This window comes from Ursus maritimus, unplaced genomic scaffold, assembly GCF_017311325.1.
Source record: "Ursus maritimus isolate PB19 unplaced genomic scaffold, ASM1731132v1 scaffold_10, whole genome shotgun sequence".
Taxonomy (NCBI): domain Eukaryota; kingdom Metazoa; phylum Chordata; class Mammalia; order Carnivora; family Ursidae; genus Ursus; species Ursus maritimus.
The window spans coordinates 13018911-13043370 of record NW_024423344.1 but is presented as its reverse complement, the minus strand read 5'-3'; the positions used below and the strand labels follow the sequence as shown (position 1 = coordinate 13043370).

Here is a 24460-nt window from a genome sequence, read left to right as displayed (position 1 = left end):
TGTCATTAGTTGTCCTATGTTATATATTATGTATAGAGAAAAATCAACAGTGCCTTTAAAAAAATATTTTGGGAAATTATAAATTGTGTAGTCCAATGAATATATGCTTGTATATTAAAATTTCTTTTAAAAAGTACAACCGGTTCTAGAAAAGTAAGGTATAGCTGAGAAGTATTTTCTCTCCCCTCCTTTCTCCCCCAACCCCAACTAAATTTCTTCTTATAGTTTTTAAATTTGTTTTGTTTTGTCTAATTGGGGACAAGTGTTTATCACTTGAGAGGTGTGTCTGTCACAATTAAATTGGAAAATTGTCCCCTTGACTTGAAAACAGAGCCGTAAATCCATTCCGCTAATGTGAATCATGCTGTTTAATAGTCAGAGATCTAACATAGGCAAGGGGCGCACATAGTACTTCCATGTCATGTGATTAATTAAGAGAGAGATGTTGAATTCCCCCTGTGCCTGTTGGTTGTTCCAACAAAAGCTTGGCTTCCCTCTTGCTTTCACAGCCTCTCCCCACAGGCTGCCCCAGGAGGTTTGCATGACCTGGTTTCTGTGAATTCTAGGTCAGTTCCAAAGTTCATGAAGAGGATGAAAGTTCCTGATTACAAAGACAAGACCGTCTTTGGTGTTCCTCTCATAGTTCACGTCCAGAGAACGGGACAGCCCCTGCCTCAGAGTATTCAGCAAGCGCTCAGATATCTGCGTAGCAACTGCCTCGATCAGGTATGGTTGTAAATCCCAAACACGGCCCTGGATTTATGGGACGCCAGACAAAGTCAGATCTCTCCAGTGTCACCCAAGACACGCCTCACTAAAAATAAAAGGCACTGTGATCTTTGTATGGCACTATGTAATTGGCCCAGGCTACATCCCGGTCAAGCTGTTTGAGGGTGTTTCCTCACTAGCAACTCGAAGGACGTCCTGAGGGAAAATTCATGTTTTCTTTGGTTTGTTTGGTTGGTTTTTGTTTGTTTGTTTTTCTGAGTGAACATTCATGCTAATAGTTTGTGTGTTAATAGTGTGGACCTGTGCCGTCAAACTTGCATTCCCTAGAAACTGGGAGTTACGCTTTACACTGCATTTCCTTTTTAATTATTGCCCCACTGCCATCATTGATTTCATAGCATTCTTTCATCTCTGTTTTATTATTTTTCGAGAAAAGAATGAGGTTTTTATATCTCCTTTTATTAATTGTTTTTTTTAAAGATTTTATTTATTTATTCGACAGAGATAGAGACAGCCAGCGAGAGAGGGAACACAGCAGGGGGAGTGGGAGAGGAAGAAGCAGGCTCCCAGCGGAAGAGCCTGACGTGGGGCTCGATCCCAGAACGCCGGGATCACGCCCTGAGCCGAAGGCAGACGCTTAACAACTGCACCACCCAGGCGCCCCTATTAATTGTTTTTTTTTTTTAAAGGTTTATTTATTTATTTGAGAGACATAGAGAGTGAGAGCACAAGTGAGAGAGGCAGAGGCAGAAGGGGAGAGAATTTCAGGCAGACTCTGTGTTGAGCGGGGAGCCTGATGTGGGGCTCGATCTCACCACCCTGAGATCGCGAGCTGAGCCAAAACCAAGAATCCAACGCTTAACTGACTGTGCCACCCAGGTGCCTATTAATTCTTTTTTTTTTTTTTTTTTTTGAAGCGGCACCATGACCAGGAAAACTGAAACCAAAGATAAATTTATTTACATCTTTTTAAAATGTGCAAGTAAACCATGAAAGCAATACCAGCTAAACCAAATATCCCTCATCTTGTACAGTTGATTAAGAACTCAAGACAAGCACAATTTTCAGAGATCATTTTCTGTCTCCACGCCTGTTTGGGGACCACTGTAATGGTGGCCCGTGACTGGACCCAGAGTGCCACCCATTCTGTAATTTACCAGGCCCAGCCTTCACGCCTCCAGATTAACACCCATTCTTGTCTTAGAGATTCTGCCCCCCAAAGAGCCGTATTCCCACTTGATGAATTGCAACCTTGAGGAGTGGGGGTATTTTCAGGCCACTATTCTACAGCGGCTTTTATGCGTCATATTCTTTATACCATGTGAACAATTCTGCCCACCTAAAAGCAGTTGCACTTTTTATTGATTCCCCCTTGGCCTTGGGCTCAGTGAACAGGAATGAGCTGAGCCACATGAACTCACAGACCTTGACTGCTGATGCTTGTATCTACCACAGTACTGAGATCGCGCTTAGAATCGGGATGGTCTCTTCACGAATCAGATGCCACTTTTCAGTGGAGCGGAATAGAGTAACTTCTTCATTTGACGCTACCTTCATTTGAACGGAATGTGTGATCCCCTTTTGCCTTCCCACTCCTGATTTAGAGAATATACAGGTATACAATTTCCCCCATTTCTTTAGATGCCATAGCGGAGGGCAGGAGTGGTTGCTGTTACTGTTGGTGGTGAGGACTATTTCGTTTTGAGAAATGGCCTCAGTAGCTTGCCTGTTATTTCTCAGAAAGAAGGGCAACAGACGACTTTTCTAAAGCTATATAGTCTTTAGCAGATGCCCCAACGTTGACTTGTGAATAACATCTAAATCGAGCAAACCCATGAATCTAGTTACTTAAGCATTTTTTTTTTTAATTTTAGAGCTTTTACCAAAATCGCACATTAATCAAAGGTAGATGATCTATGGATATCTTACTGAGAAACCTTGTTGGAGAGGGGGACTTAGGTGAATATATGGAAATGCCCACTCTGATCCCTTCCGCAACCATGCACTTACACATAGGACTTTGGGGCCTCAATTGTACTTCTGTTGTTTTGTTAGCACAGCCCCAAGACTGTGTTTTGTGGACGGTAACCTTTTATTCAGACACATGTTTTCCCAAGCGTCTCGATTTCCCTAAGGGTATATAAGACTCGTCTCTCCTCTTGGCTAATTCTCTTAGTCTTTGGCTCTGCCTTTTACCAAGAACAAAAAATATTTTGTTCTACACATTATAATGTGTGGTCAGTGAATGCTTATCAGCAAAAACTCTATTAAGAGAAAACAGTGTTGGTTCAGAAATACTTAAAGGAAATGCAGTCCATCTATGCCATTAGCTCCGTAGTGATAATGTTTCTTGAGGACCCAGCATGTTTTAGGCATTGTCCTGTTTTACATTCACTGTCTCACTTAAGGCCATATCCACCTTGGGTGGCAGTTTCCCCCAGGTAGCAATGGTGGAGCCAACACTTGCTTGAAAAGCTAACTCCAGAGTCCAGGTTTTTAAACCTACCCTCTACTGCCACCTGTTAGAATTGCTTGTCCCAGTGGACTTGAGAAGATACCATCTCTAGCATTGAGGGACACTTGGAGAAATGGCCCTAAAACTCACTGATAGGAGCGCCTGGGTGGCTCAGTCGTTAAGCGTCTGCCTTCGGCTCAGGGCGTGATCCCAGCGTTCTGGGATCGAGCCCCACGTCAGGCTCTTCCGCTGGGAGCCTGCTTCTTCCTCTCCCACTCCCCCTGCTCGTGTTCCCTCTCTCGCTGGCTGCTTCTCTCTCTGTTGAATGAATAAATAAAATCTTTAAAAATAAATAAATAAATAAATAAATAAATAAAACTCACTGATAAATGCACTATCAGGATTTTGTTGATAATGTTGATTCTTACCTGAGGTGGTGTCCTTGGAACCCATGGACGAGTTTTTCTCCAGCCCCAACACCTGAAAGCATTGTGTTTCTTTTAGACAACTAGTCTGTTTCTTATATTAAGAACAACTGGATATGTTTTCCTCTCTATATTAGCTACTAGAAAGATTGGAGCCAAATGAGTGTTCTGCCTGTAGCAAATACATGTAAAGTTTTGGTATGAATTTTGTACATCATTCCCAGTTTCAGCTACTCTTTTTATCTTTATTTTTCTTTTGCTCAAATTTTCTCATCTGTGATCTTTAATTGTATCTTATGCATTTTATAGATCATTACAAGTCACCTTGAATTCTTTCTTGAACAAAATTGGGTGGAAATAAATGAATTGTAATACCACTGTTCTACTTACCACACGGTGCTTAGTGTAGACTGGAAACCACCCCTACAGATTCCAAATAATGGGTAGCTCCAGTTAAGACCACTGTTACTGGGTCCAGTCTCCTGCCTGAAGCAAAGTCCTACAAATCGAGAGAAGGACAGTGGGCACCAAACTCTCCTCAGTCCTGGCTCGCTGGCTTATTCTCAGTCTCCACATCGAGCCTCTCACGGTTTTTTCGATCTGGAAGCATGCCTTACTGAAAAGACATGTGCTGGCAAAGCTTTGTAGGCAAATGACTTATTTCGAGGATATAAATACGGATTCCAAATGTAACCAAAATGAATAAGGCAACCCTCTCTTGTATCGGTCAAAAGTAAGAACTGTAAGATGTCCAAGGGACTTTCACCAGAGCCCATTACTCCCTTATGAAGCACTCCACACCTGCGGGGCTTTGCACCTCGTAAGTCACAGAGTGTGGGAAGCACACAGAGATCCCCCTCTGGTCCCTGTGAAGAAGGAAGGTGGTAATAAGAAGGGAACAAGGGAAAACGGGACAAACACAATGGAGAATTAAAACCAGGCTCGAAAGAAAGACTGTTCTAGAGCTTTACGAGTGAAGAAGAGCAAATAAAGGTGAATGAATCCGTAAGGAAAGAAGGGACAAGAGCAAAAGGGAAGGGGAACATACATCACACGAGACTGTCCTTTCTTTGCCAGTAGCACCTCCTTGGAACTGAAAAGATTCAGGTCTGCACAGGATCTCGAGATCTCAGCCCCTGGGTGGTCGAAGACCCGAACGTCTCGGAACACCTTTCCTCCAAACCACGCTGACTGGCCTCTGTGCTGCCTCCCTCTACATGGCCTCCTTGACCCTCCATCCCGGACTCTCGTGTGGCTTCGCCCTGGATCTCAGGGGAGGAGGCTTCCTGCAATGAGCTGGACCCCTTTTCCTCATGCTAAGCCTTACCTCCAACATAAGCATTCATCGCTGACAGTTGAATGCAGCCCCACCAGGCCCTGAAACATGGCCAACTTTTCGCCTCCTACACTCCCAAGTGCAGAACAGTGTCTGTATGATGAAACACAGTGTTTCCATTCTCCCCCTCGCAGCTGGCCGTAGCTGAAACAAGGAAGTTTAGCCTTCAATTATGAACCATTTGTATTCAGACATAGCAGTGTGTGAGAGGAGCCTTGCTCTGTTGGCTGGGCTTTTATTTCTGCCCTAAATCAGTGGCGCACAGAGGCACAGGTGATGCTTGTCCTGACGAACACGACGTCACTGCAGGGAGAGGCCAAGCCTGCCGGGCTCAGAATCAGAACCCTCCGCACGCGGCACTTAGGAACCTGTCTCTTTCTGAATAAAACCTTTCTTCATCAACCGAGCACATTTCTGAAGAAGAGGAAATGGGATGCCCGATAAACATCATTAAGTACCGAAAGGATTAGCATGAAAGGAGATTTAATATTATTTAGATGAAATTTGAATTCTAATGCAGCACTCGTGGGCCCAACGTCTCCTTCTAATAGAACAGTGAGTTTTAGAAGCCCGATCATGCTGGGAAGAGACATCCCACTCAGTACAAGTGTCCCCTACCCTCTGACTATTCCTCACAGTCCTCTTGCCTTCCTCAGAAGAGAGCTGGGCTTTGCGGTGGAAGACAAAAAGCGAGGAAAGGAAAAACAAGACCGAGGGAACACTCGCCACTCACCCCTTTACCTGTAAAATGAGTGATGGCGTGCAAGATGCTTACAGAAAGAAGGCTGCAGTGCCGCCCTTTTTAGAGAGGGTGTCTGAGCCCTGCTTTGGAGGCCCATGAGCACAGGCCCTGCTAGGGAGTTTGCAGGGCCTCGTGCAAAGTGAAAATGTGAGATTCTTTGTTCATAGATTTTTAAGGATTTTAAAATGGTGACAGCAGAGAATTAAACCAAGCACGGGGCCCCGTGTGGCTCCCAGCAGTGACAGACACAGAGGCGAAGGAAAGACTTTTCACACCCCTTGGGTCTTCCTCGTAATGAAGCTGAGGGATCTGGGGCAGCCTCCCACCCGTGGTGATGACAAGGCCGCCCTCAGAAGCGACAGTTTTAAAATGGTTTCTTCAGCTCTCTGTTTTTCACTTGGAAAAAAATGTTCGCCAGAAGTGCAGATTTCATCACTGCTTTGAAAACTCTTCTAAGAAGAAGTGATTATTGGCAATCACTCACGCCACCACCCATGGTTGTTCTGTGACTTCTCCCTGTTCTCGGGATCTCTGCACCATTGGAAGAATCTTCTGCTTACTGTGTCTGGGGAGTTTTCCACCGCGAGGAACAGAAGGCTGTCCCAGGATGGCTTCAACAGGAGGAAATTCATGAGCTCACGTGACAAGAGTAGGGGAAGTAGGGTGGTTCCGGCATTCTTTCTTTCATCAGCTCAGGGCCAATGTTGAAGACTGGGGTTTCTTTCCTTCTTTCCCTTCTGCCAGCCTTAGCTCCTATATCTGGAATCTGGTCTGAGTTCAGACCACCTTTTCTTTATTAGGTCCAGGAAAGAAATTTCCTTCTGTGCTTCCAACAAAAATCCACAGATCCCACAGATATTTCCCACGTCCCTGGAAGATAAGGGTGGGACGGGAAGGTTATTGTCAGAATTTGAGGCAGAACAAATAAATACCTGACAGCCCTCTGGACGTCCTGTGAGATCTAAGTCAGAACAAGCCGCTCAGAGCCCACAGCTGGAGAGCTCCAGACATGTCGAAAATAATTAAAATAACAATATTTGCTGAAACTAGAAAGAAGCTTGGAAACAGAATAATACAAAGCAAACACTGCTGGGATGTGTTTGCGCACGCACGCCAGCGTGCCCCAGAAATGAAGCCAGCAAGACACAGTGGATGTTCTGCAATTTACACACAAGCACTCATCTGCTTTCTTCTTTTGATAGATTCCAATCAATACTTCTCTGCTGCTAAGAAAATCACAGGAATTCTCAAAGGGAATAACAGCGACTCACAGGAGGAAAAATGTTTGTGAGTCACACTTAGGAATTCGCCTTCCGGGCACTGGGATTCTGAGAACTCCCGTGTAGCACAGCCCTGGGGCACTGTCCTGGGCCTCCTTCCAGAACTGGAGTCGTCGAGAATGTAAACACATTGAGCGTGGATCTCACTTTAGTAATCATTCATTGGACATCTTGAATGTTTCCTTTGACAGTACATGCTTTCTTCTCGTGCACTTTGCTGAAGTTTGGAGTAGTTGCCAGACAATGATACATGTTCCCTAGATTCTTGAAGAGTCATGGACGGCAAAGTTGTGCATTTTCTAGACATTCCAAACTTTCAGAATAAAAAAGAAAGCAATTAACGTTTTAAGTGACAATATGCCTGAATACCCTGCTCTGTGGAATTAGAGCCGTAAGCCTTGGAATGCAGAAAAAGTGGTACCAGGAGTTCTGGTTTTATTGCCTCAAAGAGTAGCAGTGTATAATTTCCCCCGCCATCCATTCAGCTGACATATACAAAACCCTGAGTATTCTCTAATTGCTTGGAGCTCTTCCCTTGCTGTCACTGTACTTGAAAGGAATTCAAACTGCTCTCCATTTATAGCAATAACCAAGAGAGCTCTCCTCAGACACCTGAACTTGGGTCAAGGCCGGCCTGGCACACAGAGCTGCCGCGGACACGGCCTGGCGCCTTTCCCCAGGCACAGGGAGGAGGTGTGGCTGACTGGTGTGCCACTGCTTACCTGTCTGACCACTCGGAATGTTCCTACCTTGCTTTTTTGGAAGTGAGCCAACCTGTGAGCCCTTGAGGAATGAGAAAAGGAGAGACTGAGGGTTGAATGAAGGACCAAGTTGGACCAACTCGATGCCCTGCAGGCATTTAAAAATAGCAGACATGGAAATTCACTGTAAGCCAGGGGGCCCAGAGAAACTCCGCCCTTTCTTGGGTAGAGGCAAGTCCAGTGTGCAGAGCCTCCAGAGGGGCCTAGAGTGTGAGCTGCCCACTGACCCTTGCAGGAATCTCCATTCCCCTAGGGCTCCTCTACACGTTGCTCATTCCTACTAGGGGCATTACCTCCTGGGTGCCTTACTGCTTCATGTATTTGTCAAGCAGAAGAGGACTCTAAGCCCTAGGGATGAAAAAGGCATAAGACATGGGGTGCCTGGGTGGCTCAGTCGGTTAAGCGTCTGCCTTCGGCTCAGGTCATGATCCCAGAGTCCTGGGATTGAGCCCTGCATTGGGCTCTCTGCGCAGTGGGGAGCCTGCTTCTCCCTCTCCCTCTGCCTGCTGCTCTGCCTGCTTGTGTGTTCTCTCTCTCTCTGTCAAATAAACAAAATCTTAAAAAAAAAAAAAAAAGCCATAAGACAATGTCTTGAAGGCTGAAAAAATGCCACCCAGGAACCCTCACTAGAGCCACAGCTCATGCACATAGTAACTAACCAGGCAGAGTAATGAGTGCCAAGCATCATACGAGAAACACACATAGGGAGTATTATGAGGATTCCAAAGGACAAGAAATAAGACTCTTAAATCTAAATGTGTGCTTTAGTATTATGTTCCAGGAGCATTTTCCCTAAACCTCTCCCCCAAAGGTGCACTGAATATGGTTGCTTAACTGGGACCCACCAAACCTTTCATTGACCAGACTTTCTCAAAACCCCCACTAAAGTGTAAACACCAGAGGGCAGGGAACTTTGTCTGGTCTGCTCGCTAATGACGCCCGGCAACTGTAAGTGTGTCTGAGTGGGGTTTAATCACTGCTTGTGGGAGAAATGAAGGACGTGATTGCATCTAGTCAAGAAGACTACAGGTTACAAAGCACAGCCTTACGTATGTTCTCATTTAGTCTCCACAACAGCCCTGTGAGATGGGCTGTTACTCTTATCTTCATTTCATAGGAGAGGGAGTCAGCATTCAACTACTGCCCAAAGTAACTAACCTAGTCGTTGACATTTGACTAGTTGGGACGCAGTCGCTGCTCATCCAGCCCCGACTCCATGCCTTCTCATCGCTCGCAAGGTGCTTGCCCTAGGAAGAGGACAGCTGGGGAGAAGGTGGCCTCGCTAACTTGTCCCTCTGACTCATTTCAGGTGGGTCTTTTCCGAAAATCGGGCGTGAAATCGCGAATCCATGCATTACGTCAGATGAACGAGAACTTCCCTGAGAATGTCAGCTACGAGGACCAATCTGCGTATGACGTGGCGGATATGGTAAAACAGTTCTTCCGGGACCTCCCGGAGCCCCTTTTCACCAACAAGCTCAGCGAGACCTTCCTCCACATCTATCAGTGTAAGTGCAAGGAATGCAGATCGTGTTCTCGCGGGCACCCCTCCGCTTAAAAAGCATTCTGTAGACTGAGGTCTAGTTACACAAGTAATACGTGAATCCATAAAGAAATGTACAAAAGTTACCATTCTCTGCTTCTTCCCAGAAGTAAACTTTGTTCACAGTTTGATATGGAAATCTCCAGGCCATTTGTTATGCGCTTGAAAATACCTTTTTGACATCAAAGTTTTCCTTCTCAGTAGGGTTTTGTGTAAGATCTAAAACTAACTCTCAGTGTACTTTTAATAACTTTAAAATGAGAAGGGGACACAATAGAATTTATTTTGTATATAAATGTTTTTTAAAACTTTAATTTAAAAAAGAATAAGCATTGCCTTGGGATATAGGAAATTCAAAGCTAAATGTGTTAAGATGACCAGAAGTAAAACACAAATGTATTTTAAGACAGTGTATTTTAATTGGTGAAAAGTACACAAACCAAATCAAGTTTATGCTTAATTCAGCTGATTTATATTTTCACTTGGAATTTTTTAAGTGATGTTGAATTGGAAATTCTTGGCAAAGCCCCTATAATTAAAATAACCATTGACTAAAATAATTTCTGATTAAAAAGCATATCCTTCCAAAGGTAGCTACAAAGGGAGTATTAAAAATGAACACGTGACTCTTTTCTAGATGCAATAATGTTATGATTATAAATTATTTCAGTGGTCCAAGTCCTGATTCTTTAGAAAAAAATATTTGGCCTGTGGACTTTGAGTTTTCAGGAAAACATGCCTGAAATGGGGATCGACAACATGGACTTGATCCAATTTGGAGAAGATCCTTGCTGTAGGGAATTCTGTGCTGTATTTAAGGAGCCTACAATATTGCAGATCCAAAAAGGAGTATAATAAATACCACTTGTAAAAACAGGATAAAGTGATGACCCACTAAATAAATATTATTTTTTGTCAAAGTGAACAGGTTAAGTTAAATTAATGATATATGTCGCGTGAGCCCAAACAGAGAGTTCAGGACTTTGTTGCCATAAGAGGTCGAGCTGCATTTTCCTCCCTCATGGTTTGGAACTCTCATATATGATTCTTTACATTTAATCAGTCCGCAGGTTAGGGTTGACACTACTCTAAGGTTAAAGCCAGATTGTTTCTAGCAGATAAATCCTTTGGCTCTTTCTGAGATTTCACCAACAAGAAACCAGATCAAAGCAGCGTTTATTTTAGCTGAGCAAACATTTACTGAGTTCCGCCTACGCACAGGGCAGTGCTGAGCCCTGCAGATGATATCGACGGGTAAGACTTACTCCCTGCTGTTACGGATCTTACAACTGAGGGAGATGAGTCATGTCTGTATATAACTGCTATACAGCAAGACTGGAGAAATTCCATAATAAGGTTACAAAGAAAACCCAAGGAGGTGGAGATGAGAACTAGGACTTGGTGGGGAACTGGCAGCTGAAGGTGGAGAAACGGAAGGAGCACGTGTTGAGTGATTCACATAGCATGAGCATGGTCCAGGAAGTTCCAGGGTATTCTTCTGGCTTGTGTGAATGGTAACTGTATGACACAGTACCAGTGATACTAAAAAGTTAGACCAGGGCCATCCCAAGGAAAGGCATGGAATGTCAAGGCAAAGAGTTTATACTTGATTCATTAAGCACAGAGGAACCCTTGGGTGGTGGTGTTGAGGGGGTTACCAGTTACAATGCTCTCAGCTGTAAAGAAAGAACCAGAAATCCAACAAATAGTTTAAACAATAAAGAAATTTTATAATCGCACATGACAAGAAATCTGGAATTAAGTAATTCCAGAGTCAGTTAATTTCACAGCTCGGTCATGCCAGGGCTGAAGTCAGCCTCTCTCGGTTATGCCCTTAAGGTCACAATACAATTACCACAACTTACAATGATCATGCCTTCCCAAAATCACACTCAAAGGCAAGAAGAGAGCGGGAGGGCTTCTCCTGGGACATATGTCTGTCTTTATCAAGGACATAAATTTACAGAAGCTCCTAGCATTTATCTTGGTCTGATAGGCTGGAAATGGTCTATGTGTTCTCCTTAAATCAATCACTGGAAAGAGGACTGGGATTACCACTTTGGGTTTAGGCCAACATGGTTATGCCCTGGGTCTGAGGGAAGGGAAGGGCCCATCTTCCCTGAGCATATTACAGATTGCACAGGAGCAGAAAGTGTATTTTCTTATAGAAGAGAAGGAGGGAGTAGGCATTGAGTACGCAGACAAGTCTGTGTCTTCCACACGGGTAAATGTCCATCCATACTGCTCTCGTGACCCATGAATCTGGAAGTGGTGAACAAGAGATACTGGACTGTGCAAGAACAGAGGGTTAGTGAGTGAGCTTACACATTAACTAAGGTGCTGGATTATCTGCAGTGACTTCCAGCAGTGAGACTGGAAATTCAATGTTCCATGGGTAGACTCTGGAGTCAAAGAGGACGGTTCTTCCTCCCCTTCTCCAGAGCAGTTCTAATTTTAGCTGTGTTACTTCTTGGACTTTCATCAGATGATAATGACAATGGTTGAAACCCACCAGTCTCCAGGAGAGAGAAGGTTGGAGGGATCAGAGACTACTCTGTAGTCTTGAAGTTTGGTGATTGGGAGAATATCGAAAAGAAGAGGGGAAGGATTGCTGGTGTGAGGGCAGGAGAGGACAGGTGTTCAGAAGCAACTGGGTGTTGAGTTTGAGGTGCTGACAGCCATCTGCCTGGATGTCAGTATTAACACTTAGATATGCAGATCTAGAATAGTCTCCAGAGAGCCGAGTAAGAGGCAGGAACCACAGGAGTGTCAGGTATGACAAAGGTCCAGGAGGATAGGATCCAAAACGAATGCTAAATTTAGAGATTAATAATTGGCCTTCACAATCATTTTTAGTAGGAAATAATAGAAGATACTTTCTGATGGATAAAGGAATAAGTAAAGAGAAAGTTGAGACAACAGATAGCTATGACAGATGACTCTTAAAAATGTTGTTGTGGAAGAGAAGGTTGGCCATCTAAAGTTAAACAATGTACACGCTAGCCATCTTAGCTAAAGCAGCAAATTTAAAAGCAGTTCAATGGCTCAGCTGAATTTCTAACACTTCAGTGACAAGCTTGAAATCGTTAGTAGTATCTCCTGTTTCAGCACAAGCAAGAAAAAAGAACAAGGTTCTGCTGTAATTTGAACAAAATGGCTCTTTCTACTAAACCCAGGTCTATTTTGTGCCACACACTGAACGCGGTGGGAGTAGAAATGGGTCTTAGAACATTGAATGTAGTCAGGCTTTTCCAGAAATCTGGATTTGCTGGCTGACTGGGGCCAAGAGTGTGCCCAGCCCTGGGATGTACAGCGGTGGGGAGGGGCAGGACCCGGGCGGAAGGTCATGCTGCAGCCCCTCTGGAAGCAGCAGGCTCCAAGTGTCTTTATCATGTATCCCTACGAGTAGGAAATACCCGAGCAGGTATACTTCTTTCTTTCTCATAATAGAAATATACTGTGATATACCGTGAATGCTATAATACATAATCAGTATTTTTGAAGCATGAGAGGAAACATAAACACCATTGGAAGGCCTGATATTTTCTTCTCACAAGTCAGGCACATTCCCCCACCTCTTCAGCCTACCAGAGAGACCTGCTCTAGAACATGGTATTTTAAGAAAGACAGTGTCACCAAAATGAGCTCCGGACAGTGTCTTTTGGAGTGAGAGGAATAAGGGCAGTGAGTCAGACCTAAAAGATCAGTAATAAACCCAGCCAGGGGGCAGCAAAATGCAGTGCCTAGCACCCACCTGCCGTGATCTTCCCTATCAGTTCACAGCATTTGGGGCCGGTGCCCTTCCTTCTAAGTCGGCATGACCAGCACCCACCACCACCACCCAACAAGGACCACCCTGAAGGGGAATGGCCTGACAGGGCCAGAGTCTCTCCATAACCTTAGCAAGCCTGGTTCCTCTTCCCCAGGTACAACCTCAATTTCCATTCTCCCCAAGATTATGAAGTGCATGCCACCGGGTCACCACGTGAAGCCAAGAGCACACCTCCTCCGCACCGAGCCCTGGGTGACTTGTAGGAAAAAGAAAGATGTGTCCGGCTGACGCTCAAGGAGCTGACCCACTAGGAGTCATTCCAGAGGGCCACCCGGCTGGACCCCACCACTCATGGTTAATTGTGCCAAACCGGCATCAAGGTCTGGCTGCTCCACTAGGGGTGGGGAAAGGCGAGGCTGCCGTCCCCGAACACAGTGGTGTCCAAACACACCCCCCAGAGCCGTGGGCATCCTGAGAGTCGCTTCCCAAGCTGTCTGGTGGGAGGGTGGGCGTTAGGGACAGTGACAGGCTGACAGTGCCCCAGCCTGTCGCCAATTTCAGCCAGAGCAGAAAACCAGTTTGAAAACAGCGGAGCAGGGGGATTGCTCAGGGACTGTGAAAGGCCAGGACGGGGGTGTTCCTTGCCAAATAGCATCTCGTGGTGAAGGCGGGGGGTTCGGAGTTGGACGGCTGGGGTTCCAGTCCCAGCTCTGCCTCTCACCAGCCGTGGGTCCTGAGCAATGACTGACTTCTTTGTGCCATTAGTGGCTGTCGCCATGGTTGTGGACGATGGTCATGTCTCTTAGTGTGTCTTCACACCGGGAAGGTGGAGCTCACTCACTGCCTCCCGGCTGGCTCTTCCTGCGGCTGTCCCTCTAATGACCTGGCACCCACTTTTCCGTAGATGTCCCCAAGGAGCAGCGGCTGCAGGCGGTGCAGGCGGCCATCCTGCTGCTGGCCGACGAGAGCAGGGAGGTCTTGCAGACGCTGCTATGCTTTCTCAACGACGTGGTCAACCTGGTAGAAGAGAACCAGATGACATCCATGAATCTGGCTGTGTGCCTGGCCCCCTCCCTCTTCCATCTTAATTTACTGAAGAAGGAAAGCTCCCCCAGGTGGGTTTTTCTCATCAACGGCCATGATCCTAAACCAGGTATTTCCCATAGTTGATTAAACAAAACGAAACAAAACGTCTTGTGTTGTATTTCAACTTAAGGATTTGTCAGCATTTAGTTTATAATCAGAAAATGTTTCGAGGTGACCGAATTCACGTGCTAGGTATGAATCCAAGTAGTCTCGAAGGACGTCCATTGCGATCCAGAAAGCCCAAGGAGTTGTGTTGTGGTGTGTGTGTAGTGCGGAGGGGGAAGGAGGAAAAAGTACAAGAAGCCCTGTCTACACCCTTTAGTGACAAAGACGGGACTCACGGCTCTTGCTCCACAGCTGCAGTGATGTGGTTTCAAGCTCGGGGGAAAGTCTTTCCAAGCTTTTTCATCATGAACTGTCAGACTGGTAACCTGACTCAGAGTAGCTAGGCCGTGTGGTCAGAGTTTTGATTTGGAAATGAGAAAGTCTGGGATCTGGATCAGCATCCAGGCGTGAAGCGAAAACCAAAGGGATGGGCTCTGTGTTGCCAGAAGCTCTCGAGTCTGGGATCTGCTGACAACTCTGCCCTTCAATTACAGAGTCATACAGAAGAAATACGCCACCGGGAAGCCGGATCAAAAGGACCTCAGTGAGAACCTGGCGGCCGCGCAGGGGCTTGCCCACATGATCACAGAATGCGACAGACTGTTTGAGGTGAGCGGAAGGTTCCAGCGGCCTCCCCCTAGCTCTTGGAGCTAGATAAGAACGGTGGCTGCGTTTGCGGCTCACAGGTGTCTGTTCCTGATTCTATAACGACAACAGTACAGTCTGTCACTCGGGTCTTTGCCTCCAAGAAATGTGAGGAGCTGACTGAATAATTGAGGCTCTGCCGGTTAGACACCCGGGTTACCGTGATGATGGTTTTCAAGAATACGGTCACATTACCTTCCGTTGCCGGGGTCAAGGCCGCCAGCCAACCCTGTTGCATTTGTCCACTCGGACTGGATGAGTTTCAACATCTGCGTGTGCGCGATATTGAGCAAACCCTGTCAACTAAGACTCCATGACGCTTCTGCGTTTAGCCGCAGATGTGTTCGAGAAGTAACTCAACCAGACTTCTGGCATACTTTTTGGGGTAAAATTGGCATTTGTAAATGCGGAAAGTGTGCTAAGAAGGTAAAGTGATTTCTAAGTCATATTTGATGTTTCCCTCAAGTCTGTGTGCTTTAAGTTTCCTGAGCCCACATTTTGCCAAACTGGATAAAAATACATTGAAGGTAAAATAAAAGGAAAATGGAAAGACTGAAAGGGAAGTCATTCGATGTTTTGAATAATAACTGTAGTCTCAGAAACGTATTTGTTCTTCCTGACTTTAGGGAACTCCCCCACCCCAGCCTTGCCGCTGATCTTGGGAAAACATCCCTTGCCCCACGGCACTAGGCCTATTGCCCATACTGTGGTTTTTGACGAAATTGCTTTGCTTTCTCTCACCAGGAGTCTCAGCATTTCTTTAGCTCAGTATGTTGCTCTTTTGTGCGTCTGTTGGTTCAGGTCCCGCACGAGTTGGTAGCCCAGTCCCACAACTCATACGTGGAGGCCGAGATCCATGCCCCAACTCTCGAAGACCTGGGGACCCCGCTGGAGGAGAGTGGGGCAACTTTCCATACGTACCTGGAACACCTTGTGCAGGGCCTCCAGAAAGAAGCCAAGGAGAAGTTCAAAGGCTGGGTCACATGCTCCAGTACAGACAATACAGATCTTGCTTTCAAAAAGGTAATCTCAAAGGTTGGAAAAAATTACCCCCAAAGAGCCAAGAGGAATCCCCTGCGTGGCAAGCAGGGATTTGTTTTCCTTTAAAAATGCCCACTCCAGGGGCACCTGGGTGGCTCAGTCAGTTAAGTGTCTGACTTTTGATTTGGGCTCGGGTCATGAGGTCAGGATCATGAGATCGAGCCCCACGTTGGGCTCTGTACTGGGTGTGGAGCCTGCTTAAGATTCTCTCTCTTCCTCTCCTTCTCCCTCCACTCCCCTCCCCACCAACCTCTAAAGATATATAAATAAATTAAATAAATAAATAAAAATGGCCACCCTGTCCATGGGGCTTGGCACGCACACGAATAGGTCCCAGATCCACTCGAGAGACTGCCGAGCAGTCCCTGTTGCACATAATCTGAGTATAGACTGTGAAGCTAGGCTGCTGGATGCCCGACTTATCCCTGTCCCTTGGCTGTGTGACGTTGGGCAAGTCGCATGCCTCTCTGGGCTTGTTTTCTCATTTGTATAATGAACATCATCCTACCAGGTCAGAGGAAGGCTATTTACAAGTCAACTGGGTGAGAATCTTTCCTGGCACGCAGTACATACTGTATGGGTTGGTGGTTACTATTTGTCTTATCATTATTATTTTTCTTCTAAGCCTAAAGATGAACACCTTAAAATTTTAAACCTGAGGTGTGCAGAATCACTCTTCCAAGTTACATCCTCAGGGATAGTTTCTGAAGGTCCCGTGAAGAATGCTGGGTGTGGGTTGGGACTAGTTGACCTCTTCAGCCTTCGATGGTGTCTTTCCTAAGGTGGGAGACGGGCACCCGCTGAAGCTGTGGAAGGCCTCTGTGGAGGTGGAAGCGCCCCCCTCGGTGGTTTTGAACCGTGTGCTGAGAGAGCGCCACCTGTGGGATGAGGATTTTGTGCAGTGGAAGGTTGTGGAAACCCTGGACAAGCAAACAGAAATCTATCAGTACGTGTTGAACAGCATGGCCCCCCACCCTTCCCGAGACTTCGTGGTTCTCAGGTAAGCCTGACTCTAGGGTTTAAGGTATTTTTTTCCCAAAAGCAGATGAAGAGCTGCATATTTAAGCATTTCACGGAGTTCTACCACCGAAGTTCAGCCTCCACTGGGAACACTAAGACGGCGCACATTTCCCTCCATGAAACCTTCGCCGTATTGATGCCCGACTTCCTGCTTCCTTCACCCAATTTACGGCTCTGCTGGGCTTTCTTATGGCCCCTTTCACTACGGAGGATACGGTTTATTAGGCTGTAAATATTGTTCATTTCCCCGGAACAGAGTCCCAAGCATAGCTGCTGTTTGTCCAGTTGCGCTTTCTGCCAAGTTATGCAAATCGAATCTGACTTGTCTCCTGATTTTGCCTTCCTCCCTGGGGAAGGCAAGTCTTGGGTTTGTGTAACTCTCAAGATGGAAATGTGCGTAACTTCAAAACCCATCTGATAACTTCGGCACAACCCTGAAGGTCCCACTATGCAGAGACGGGCGGAAGTCCAGTAAGATTTCAGGGCCTGACAAGGCCTGCGAGTGTTGTGTCTACTGGTGAAGCATTGCTTCTGATCGGTTTATGGGCTGACTTCTGGCCCCTGCCCTCTGAGTTTGGAAGGGGGTGCTCAGCCCGTGAGAGGTGTGCACGGTACAGCTGTGCGCATGAGCCGATGAGTCAGCGTTGAATCCAAAAGTACATGGACTGAAGACACTAAGAAAGCAAATAACACATAATTAAATCAATGTAGTCTTTTTTATTGATAACTGATGGCAAATACTGCCTCTTCCCATAGGTTAGTAGTGTCAAGGGAATCACTAGTGAAATTCCCAAATGTGTATTTCAAATAGTTTCTATATGAAAATCGTTTGGATGGCAAACTCTGGGTTACTTTTCACATGGGCCTTTGGAGTTGGTCCTTGGAACCCTGAATTTTAAGAGTCATTTTTCCCTAAATATATGTGTTTGTCTTAGCAACTTTGGGATCCTGGTGGAGAACGTGGTCAGTCTTAAGGGTGGCTTGTTACCACAGTTATGGGGACATTCATCACCTCGTGGAATTTAAACTTCACGTCTTCCCTCTTGTAAGCAGCAAATCAAATAGTTCCTGTGGGATGGCAACCATGGGGATGGAGCCATGTCATAGCGTGCCTCTTCCCTCCCCCTAGAGCGGCTGAGGGCCAGAGTCCACGCATGGAACCTCCCTCCTTCATCCACCCGGCAGTCTCACTAGCCTATTTCTTAGTACAGGGCAGCATTCCAGCCCCAAGGGGAGGCTGTGGGGATACTGCAGTGAATACAACAGACCTCAGTCCTGCTCTCTCTCGGGATTTACGTTTTATCAGGGAGGGAGGGTCAATAAATAATAAGTAAGGGGATAATATTACTCATCCTGGGGCCGTGGGGGGAGGATAAGTAAGACAGGGGGATGGTAAGGGGTTGAATGTTAAATACAGTGGTTAGGGCAGACTCTCACAGCATTGATAGTTGACCCACAACTTGAAAAAGAAAGTGGGTGGGTCATGAGGCTCTGACGCAGAGGAACTCAACACTCGAGAAAATTAAGCATGCACAGGACTCGGTTCCTGCAACAGGGATGCCTGGGTTATGATACCAGGAGGTAGAAAGTGACAAGAACGGTGGGGAAGTCCCAGAGCTGAGACGCTTCCTGTCTTCCGAGTGCCACCCATCTAGACGACCATTCCCTTCAGGATTGCCCCGTGTACTTCTCACGTTATCGCCTTCTCTAAATCCTCATGAGCTTCCGGTGATAGTTACCGAAGCTCTTTCCATTTCATCCCCACGAGTCTGTACAACTCCCCGACTTTATTGCTAATCACGTCGTCTTGCGTGAGGAGAATGGTCGTGCCCAGGGAGAAGCTGCTAGGCGTGTGTGTAGGGCTTGCCTCTTCCCACGTTCGAGGCGCACGTATAATAGTTTCTCTTTCTGGTGTGGTAGGACAGGACGGACGAAGTTACGGATGACATGGCCAAGCCCGGGGTAGGGTTTGTGAGGTAAATAACTGGGATTATGATAATGAAGCCTATGTCCCTGAGAGAAATGGTTGTTACACAGCTGCTCTCATGGTTCCTGACTTCCATCTACAACATTTTCCCAAGTGGTAGCCCTGTCTCTGCTCGCACAGCTCTTGTAACAGGGAACTCACTACTCTTCATACCACCTGTTCCGTTTTTGGAGAGTGCACTTTGTGAGTCAGGTCTTCTCTCTCCTGAGCGGACACATGCTGTCACATCTCTGCCTGCTGGGTCACATCAGCTGTGTTTTTCTCATTCCACTTGGGAGCCACTCAGGTATTTCAAAACAGCTAGCAGTCCACATGTGTCTAGTCTACTTCAGGCTAAGCACCACCAGCTCATTTTTTTCCTTTAGGACTGAGTTGAGCATCGCCTCCTCCAGGAAGCCTTCTCCTGGCTGCCACCCCTTCCCTTCCACAGGATTGCAGAGCACCGTGTGGAGAGCCACAGCACCACACTTCCCCTGGTGTTGTGGAAGTCTCTTTGTATGCCCGTTTCTCTACCTTGGCTGTGTATCTCTGTGTCCATGGTGACTTCTCGTGTGCCCAGTAGAAGTTTGCTGAATGAATGGACTGAGCAAGTCCTAAGTGTAAAACTGTAAGACGCACCCTTCAGGAATGGCCAGGAACCTCTGCAGCCTCGGTTTGGGGGTTCCAAAGGCAGATTGGAAAGCTGCAAGACCATCGCTGGCCTCTGGGTCAGGGGGCTGAGAGCCTTGCTTTGAACTGCACTGTGAAAGTTTTACACACCCTTATGGAAGCCATTAGTTTAAGTAAGTAGAACGGGGATTTGAGCAGGAAAATATAGGTAAAACCCTCAGTGCCGTGTCCAGGTTTTTCTTTCTCTCTTAGCCCTAGTTTAGATGTGCCGGTTGTTTTGCTACAGGACCTGGAGGACCGATTTGCCCAAAGGCATGTGTACCCTGGTGTCCCTCTCTGTGGAGCACGAGGAAGCCCAGCTCATGGGCGGCGTGCGGGCTGTGGTGATGGATTCTCAGTACTTGATAGAACCGTGCGGCTCCGGCAAATCGAGACTGACCCACATCTGCAGGGTAGACCTGAAGTAAGTGCGCACGTCCCCGGACAGCAGGCACGCTCGGGAGCCTCAGTTCGAGTGGCGGAGTCGCCAGGGCCCTGTTTGTTGTCCTGACTTCTTATTTCACTGTGCTTTGTTTTTTCAGTGCCAGTAGCATGCTTTCCTGGCTGATTACGGATGCCTCCCCCTCTCTGCTTTCCTTTCCTCCTCTTTCCTAAAACTCTGACATTCTCCTGCACCCTCGGCTCTTCTTTCTTTTCAGCGCTGTTCCCACTTACGATGTGTACTTCTCACGCAGAGCAAACGCACTCGTGCTGGCTTCTCAGCCACCGCGAGTCCCCTTCTCTTGCGCTGCTGTCAGGCCTGCTGTCCCTGTGCTGTGCCCTCCTGTCGCCCTGCTTGGAGAAGAAGCTGACTGAAATCCCACCCCGTCAGGGCAGTCATGTCGCGGGTGCACAGACACTGAGATTCCTCAGTGAATTCCAGGATTCAGTCTGAATCTTAGCACTGAAAAGACAGACTGAATACTTGGCCAGAAAGGCATTTTCCAGGCACCTGATGACAGAATGAGGTTCTCGGGCCTCGAAGGGTCAGCCCCGAATTGTAGGCAAGCGTGCTCATGAGCAGGGCACAGGACAGCCCTGCCTACCATGATAAAGTGCTGAGATTTGGAAAAAGCCTTTCCCACTTCCTTTCTGATTTTTGTCCCCACAGAGGTCACTCCCCAGAGTGGTACAATAAAGCCTTCGGACATCTGTGTGCAGCGGAAGTGGCCAGGATTAGAAACTCTTTTCAGCCCCTCATTGCTGAGGGTCCAGAAACTAAAATCTGAGTTTTCCCCAGTGTGACATCAAACTCAGGGAAGAGGAAGTGAACGGAAACACTTGTGGGAGAGAGTGTGCTCGTGAGAAAGCAAGAGAGAGAGAGAGAGAGACTGAGTGACATGGTTAATGCTTAAAAATGGAAACACTGAGAAGTCGGAATGTGGAAGATGCAAGAATTTCTGAGAACTTTCCTAGCCTTCCTGGAGATGGCTACATCCCTACTAATATAATATTTTTTAAAAATCAGAACATTTATCTATGTTACTTAAAATTAAATGGATTATTCCTTGTGCATTGCCTAATTTGCTATTTAAAGGCTTCTAAGAAGCATATTCTTAACTGTAAATAAATGTATGTATAGCATATGTACATACGTGTGTATATTTCTATCTTTACTGTATATATGTGCAATACCAATTTTATATATAATTGCGTCTTTTGAAAAGGAACGCGTCTGACTCAGTGAGTCCCTTCCTCACTCGCGTGGTTCTTTCCAAGTTGCTCTGGGCCCATCCCCCCACTGTCCTGTAAGCGCAGCTGAACGTGTCGCTGACTCCAAGGTGTGAAAAATCTGTCGTCTGTCAGTCTCCCCTGATGTTTAACCAAAGATTAGCTAACCAAAGGAAAACAACATCCAAAGGTTCTTAGGTGTTGAGGGTTGGTTTGTCTTATTCAAAAACGGGAGCGTGGGGTGTTGGATAAAGCCAGGAAAAGAATACTTACTCCTCTTAAAAGCACAGAAGTGGGGAAGAAGTTGTGACCAAAGGTAAGGCTGGGTTACCAGTTGCCAGTGGACCCCGCCAGGTGCAGTTTCAGGTGGACGTCAGATGCCCACAGGCCGCTGGAGTCAGCGCAAGCGACTGAAAGAAACTTTATTTCCCTGCTGCTTAGAGCCAAATATCGTAGCCTTTGCGTATTCACAGCCAAAGGGAGCCTCTGTGTTTCCTCAAGTTTTCATAGATACATTTCATCCTGTTCTTAAATGTCATTCTGTATGACCAGTGGCCTGTTTGGTCATAGTTAATTGGCATTTTCTTACCAATACGTTGCACTGAATTTAACTCTGGACACCAGGCAAGGGGAGGCGATGGTCATTCGAGAGTCCTGGACCATCACAGTTTCAGGGAATTCTTACTTTGCTTCGTACGATGCTCTTAAGATATAATTCATTCAAGTTTTGCAATTCGAAAGACAGGGTTTTAAACTAACAGTAAGACCAAAACTAGGCTCTGCTATTAGTCTTAGAAAATGTAAACAGGTTTCTTAATTTCGTATTTCGTCATTAGCCAGCCAAGCTTACCCAGGTGTTTGACCCAACCTTATTTATTGTTGTATACACTAAGCTGATTGACTCTCCTTAACCAATTGCTGATAGATTTAAGTTATGGGGTTTTTTAAATTGTAATTCAACAACCGTAGAAAGGAAGATAAGTTATTATGTTTGGTTTCAGGGAGAGATTTTCTTTGGTAATCCATGAGAGATTGGTATCATAATTTAGCAACTGGTGTGGGAGGAAAAAAAGAAACTTAAATGAGTGTGTTCCCCTTTTCTGTATTGTATGCATTTATGCTATTATGTAATGTTTTTTCCTATCAGCAGTGTGCAATTTTTTTATTGAGAGAAATAAAAAATGCTATCTATGAGTTCTGTATGGTGCAAGGGAAATCATACTATTTGAATTATGACCCAGGAATTTTTCGCTTCCTTGCCTACGCAAGAAGGTGCTGGCAAACTCCTAATTTTCAATTTGGGCGGTGCTCTGTGAGCTCACTTCTGCCGTGCATCTTAAATTTCACCGCATAGGCTGGATTACTGTCCTCATGCAAAGACAAGATTAATGAAGTTTAGTCCAGTTCAACACCCATCCAGGGATGGAACCCGAGGTGTTTGGAAAACATGATAGACACGCAAGGATGAATCATATTAAATCACCGAGTTTAGCGCGCACACGAATCACCTGGAGATCTTGTTCAAACGCAGACTCTGATTCAGGCGGTCTGGAGTAGGGGTCTGCATTTCTAACAAGTCTCGGGGATGCTCGTGCTGCTGGCCCAGAGACCACACGCTCTGGGAAGCAAAAGGATGCTAAAAACAAGTATGATTGTATTTCTGACTCCTCCTCTCTTCAAGTTATCTGACTGACTTTGCTATTTTTACGCACGTACTAATCCCGTCACTGCTGCATAACAGAGTGCGTCTAAAAAAAAAAAGGAAAATGGAGGGAAAAGCTGCATCGAGCTTGTTTGTCAAATACCACAGTGTTTTATTCATTGTTATCTTGCCAATGGAAATAAAATATGATATTGCATTTAAATATTATATTTATACCTCATGTATATTTTTACCTCAATTGTTGGTATCAATCATCAATTGTAAATAAATAATTGCCAAGGCAAATAAATTTATATACATTAAATATTTCCTATTTTCTATAAAATATATGTTGATTTTCATGCTTCCTCCTGTAAGTGGAAAACCCATATTCAGTATCTCTCCCAAGTACAAGGATGTTGTTACCAACACTCACTGGCAGTCGGGGCGCCTTGATTTCTGTCTAAGGCATCAAAGTGATGGAAGGGCTTAATTTTTACATCTCATTGTTCTTAAGTCTGGAAGTTATAAAAACACATTTATGGTATTTTTATCAAAGATTCAGTAAACTCTAGCTACATTTCATTTTCCCTGAGTAGACAAATTGAGGTGTGATGTGACTTCTGGCCGCACCGCTAGACCGCGAAGAGTAGCCACCTCTGACTCTAAGCCTCCTGCCCTCCTTCTATTTGTTCTCTGCGTTTAAGTAAGAGGAGCAAACCAAGTCAGCGGGAGCAGCCTAGCATTCTCAGCTACAGGCTGCAGAAGCTACAGCAGCCCAAAAGACCATACACCCCATAAAAATGTTCCAAATTCCGCTCCCTGCATGTCTCCCTCATGCCTTCCCCCTGTACTTGAAAGGTGTGCCTTTCAGAGGCAACGGAGGAATTTCAGTTGCCCTCTTTCCTCTCCCATGTGAACGAAGAGAACATGGTGGTCATTCTAGCAGCCACTGGTTACAGAGGTCCTGAGACCCTAGACCATATGAATTCAAACTTGATTGCAAGCATACTTTACTTTCTTAGGTATGACATTGTTCTACTTCCGTCTTTTGATATTTGGCTGCAGAAAAACTGGTTGGTTATATGTCTTCTTCTCGGGAAGATAACGCAGAAGAATAAAATAGACCCCAGCGACACCCACACTGACACAGAAACAAAATCAGTGGGGGCTGACTGCACAAGGGATTAAGAAATAAACATGTGAAGATACAGCATTGTAACATTGAAAAGCCACAATGTTTGATAACTGACAACATGCGATGTCGGACTTGCCTTAGGCAGACTACATCCTTCGTAGATTGAATGTTGACTTCCATTCTAGCAATCCCACCCAGCAGGCCACCCAGATGCCTCCCAACCCACATCCTCCTTGTGCACAGACGAGGCTCAAAATCCCCAGTCATGCTGTTCCTTTGAAGCAAAACTTCCTGCATCATTTGTTCACGCAGAGCGTGTTCACTGAACACGGCACGGGGGTCGGACACTGGGCAGACAGAAGGGTGGATACAAAGAAGACAGAACTAGAAGCAGCAGTCCCTTCTTGTCACCAGTTAGCAAATACTGAGCCACT

The 24460-nt window shown here is 45.9% G+C and overlaps 1 protein-coding gene across 1 annotated transcript in view; it reads left to right on the top strand.

Annotated features, from left to right (window-relative positions):
- The window catches only part of STARD13 (StAR related lipid transfer domain containing 13), a 177712-nt gene extending 154596 nt beyond the window's left edge, over positions 1–23116 (top strand). The window contains exons 7-14 of the mRNA XM_008692223.2: positions 567–726; positions 9038–9236; positions 13948–14158; positions 14729–14843; positions 15681–15902; positions 16703–16920; positions 19823–19999; positions 20687–23116. Of these exons, the coding sequence (XP_008690445.2) occupies positions 567–726; positions 9038–9236; positions 13948–14158; positions 14729–14843; positions 15681–15902; positions 16703–16920; positions 19823–19999; positions 20687–20804 (1420 nt within the window). The 3' untranslated portion in view covers positions 20805–23116. The remainder of the gene's footprint in view (positions 1–566; positions 727–9037; positions 9237–13947; positions 14159–14728; positions 14844–15680; positions 15903–16702; positions 16921–19822; positions 20000–20686) is intronic.
- Positions 23117–24460: the final 1344 nt, after the last annotated feature.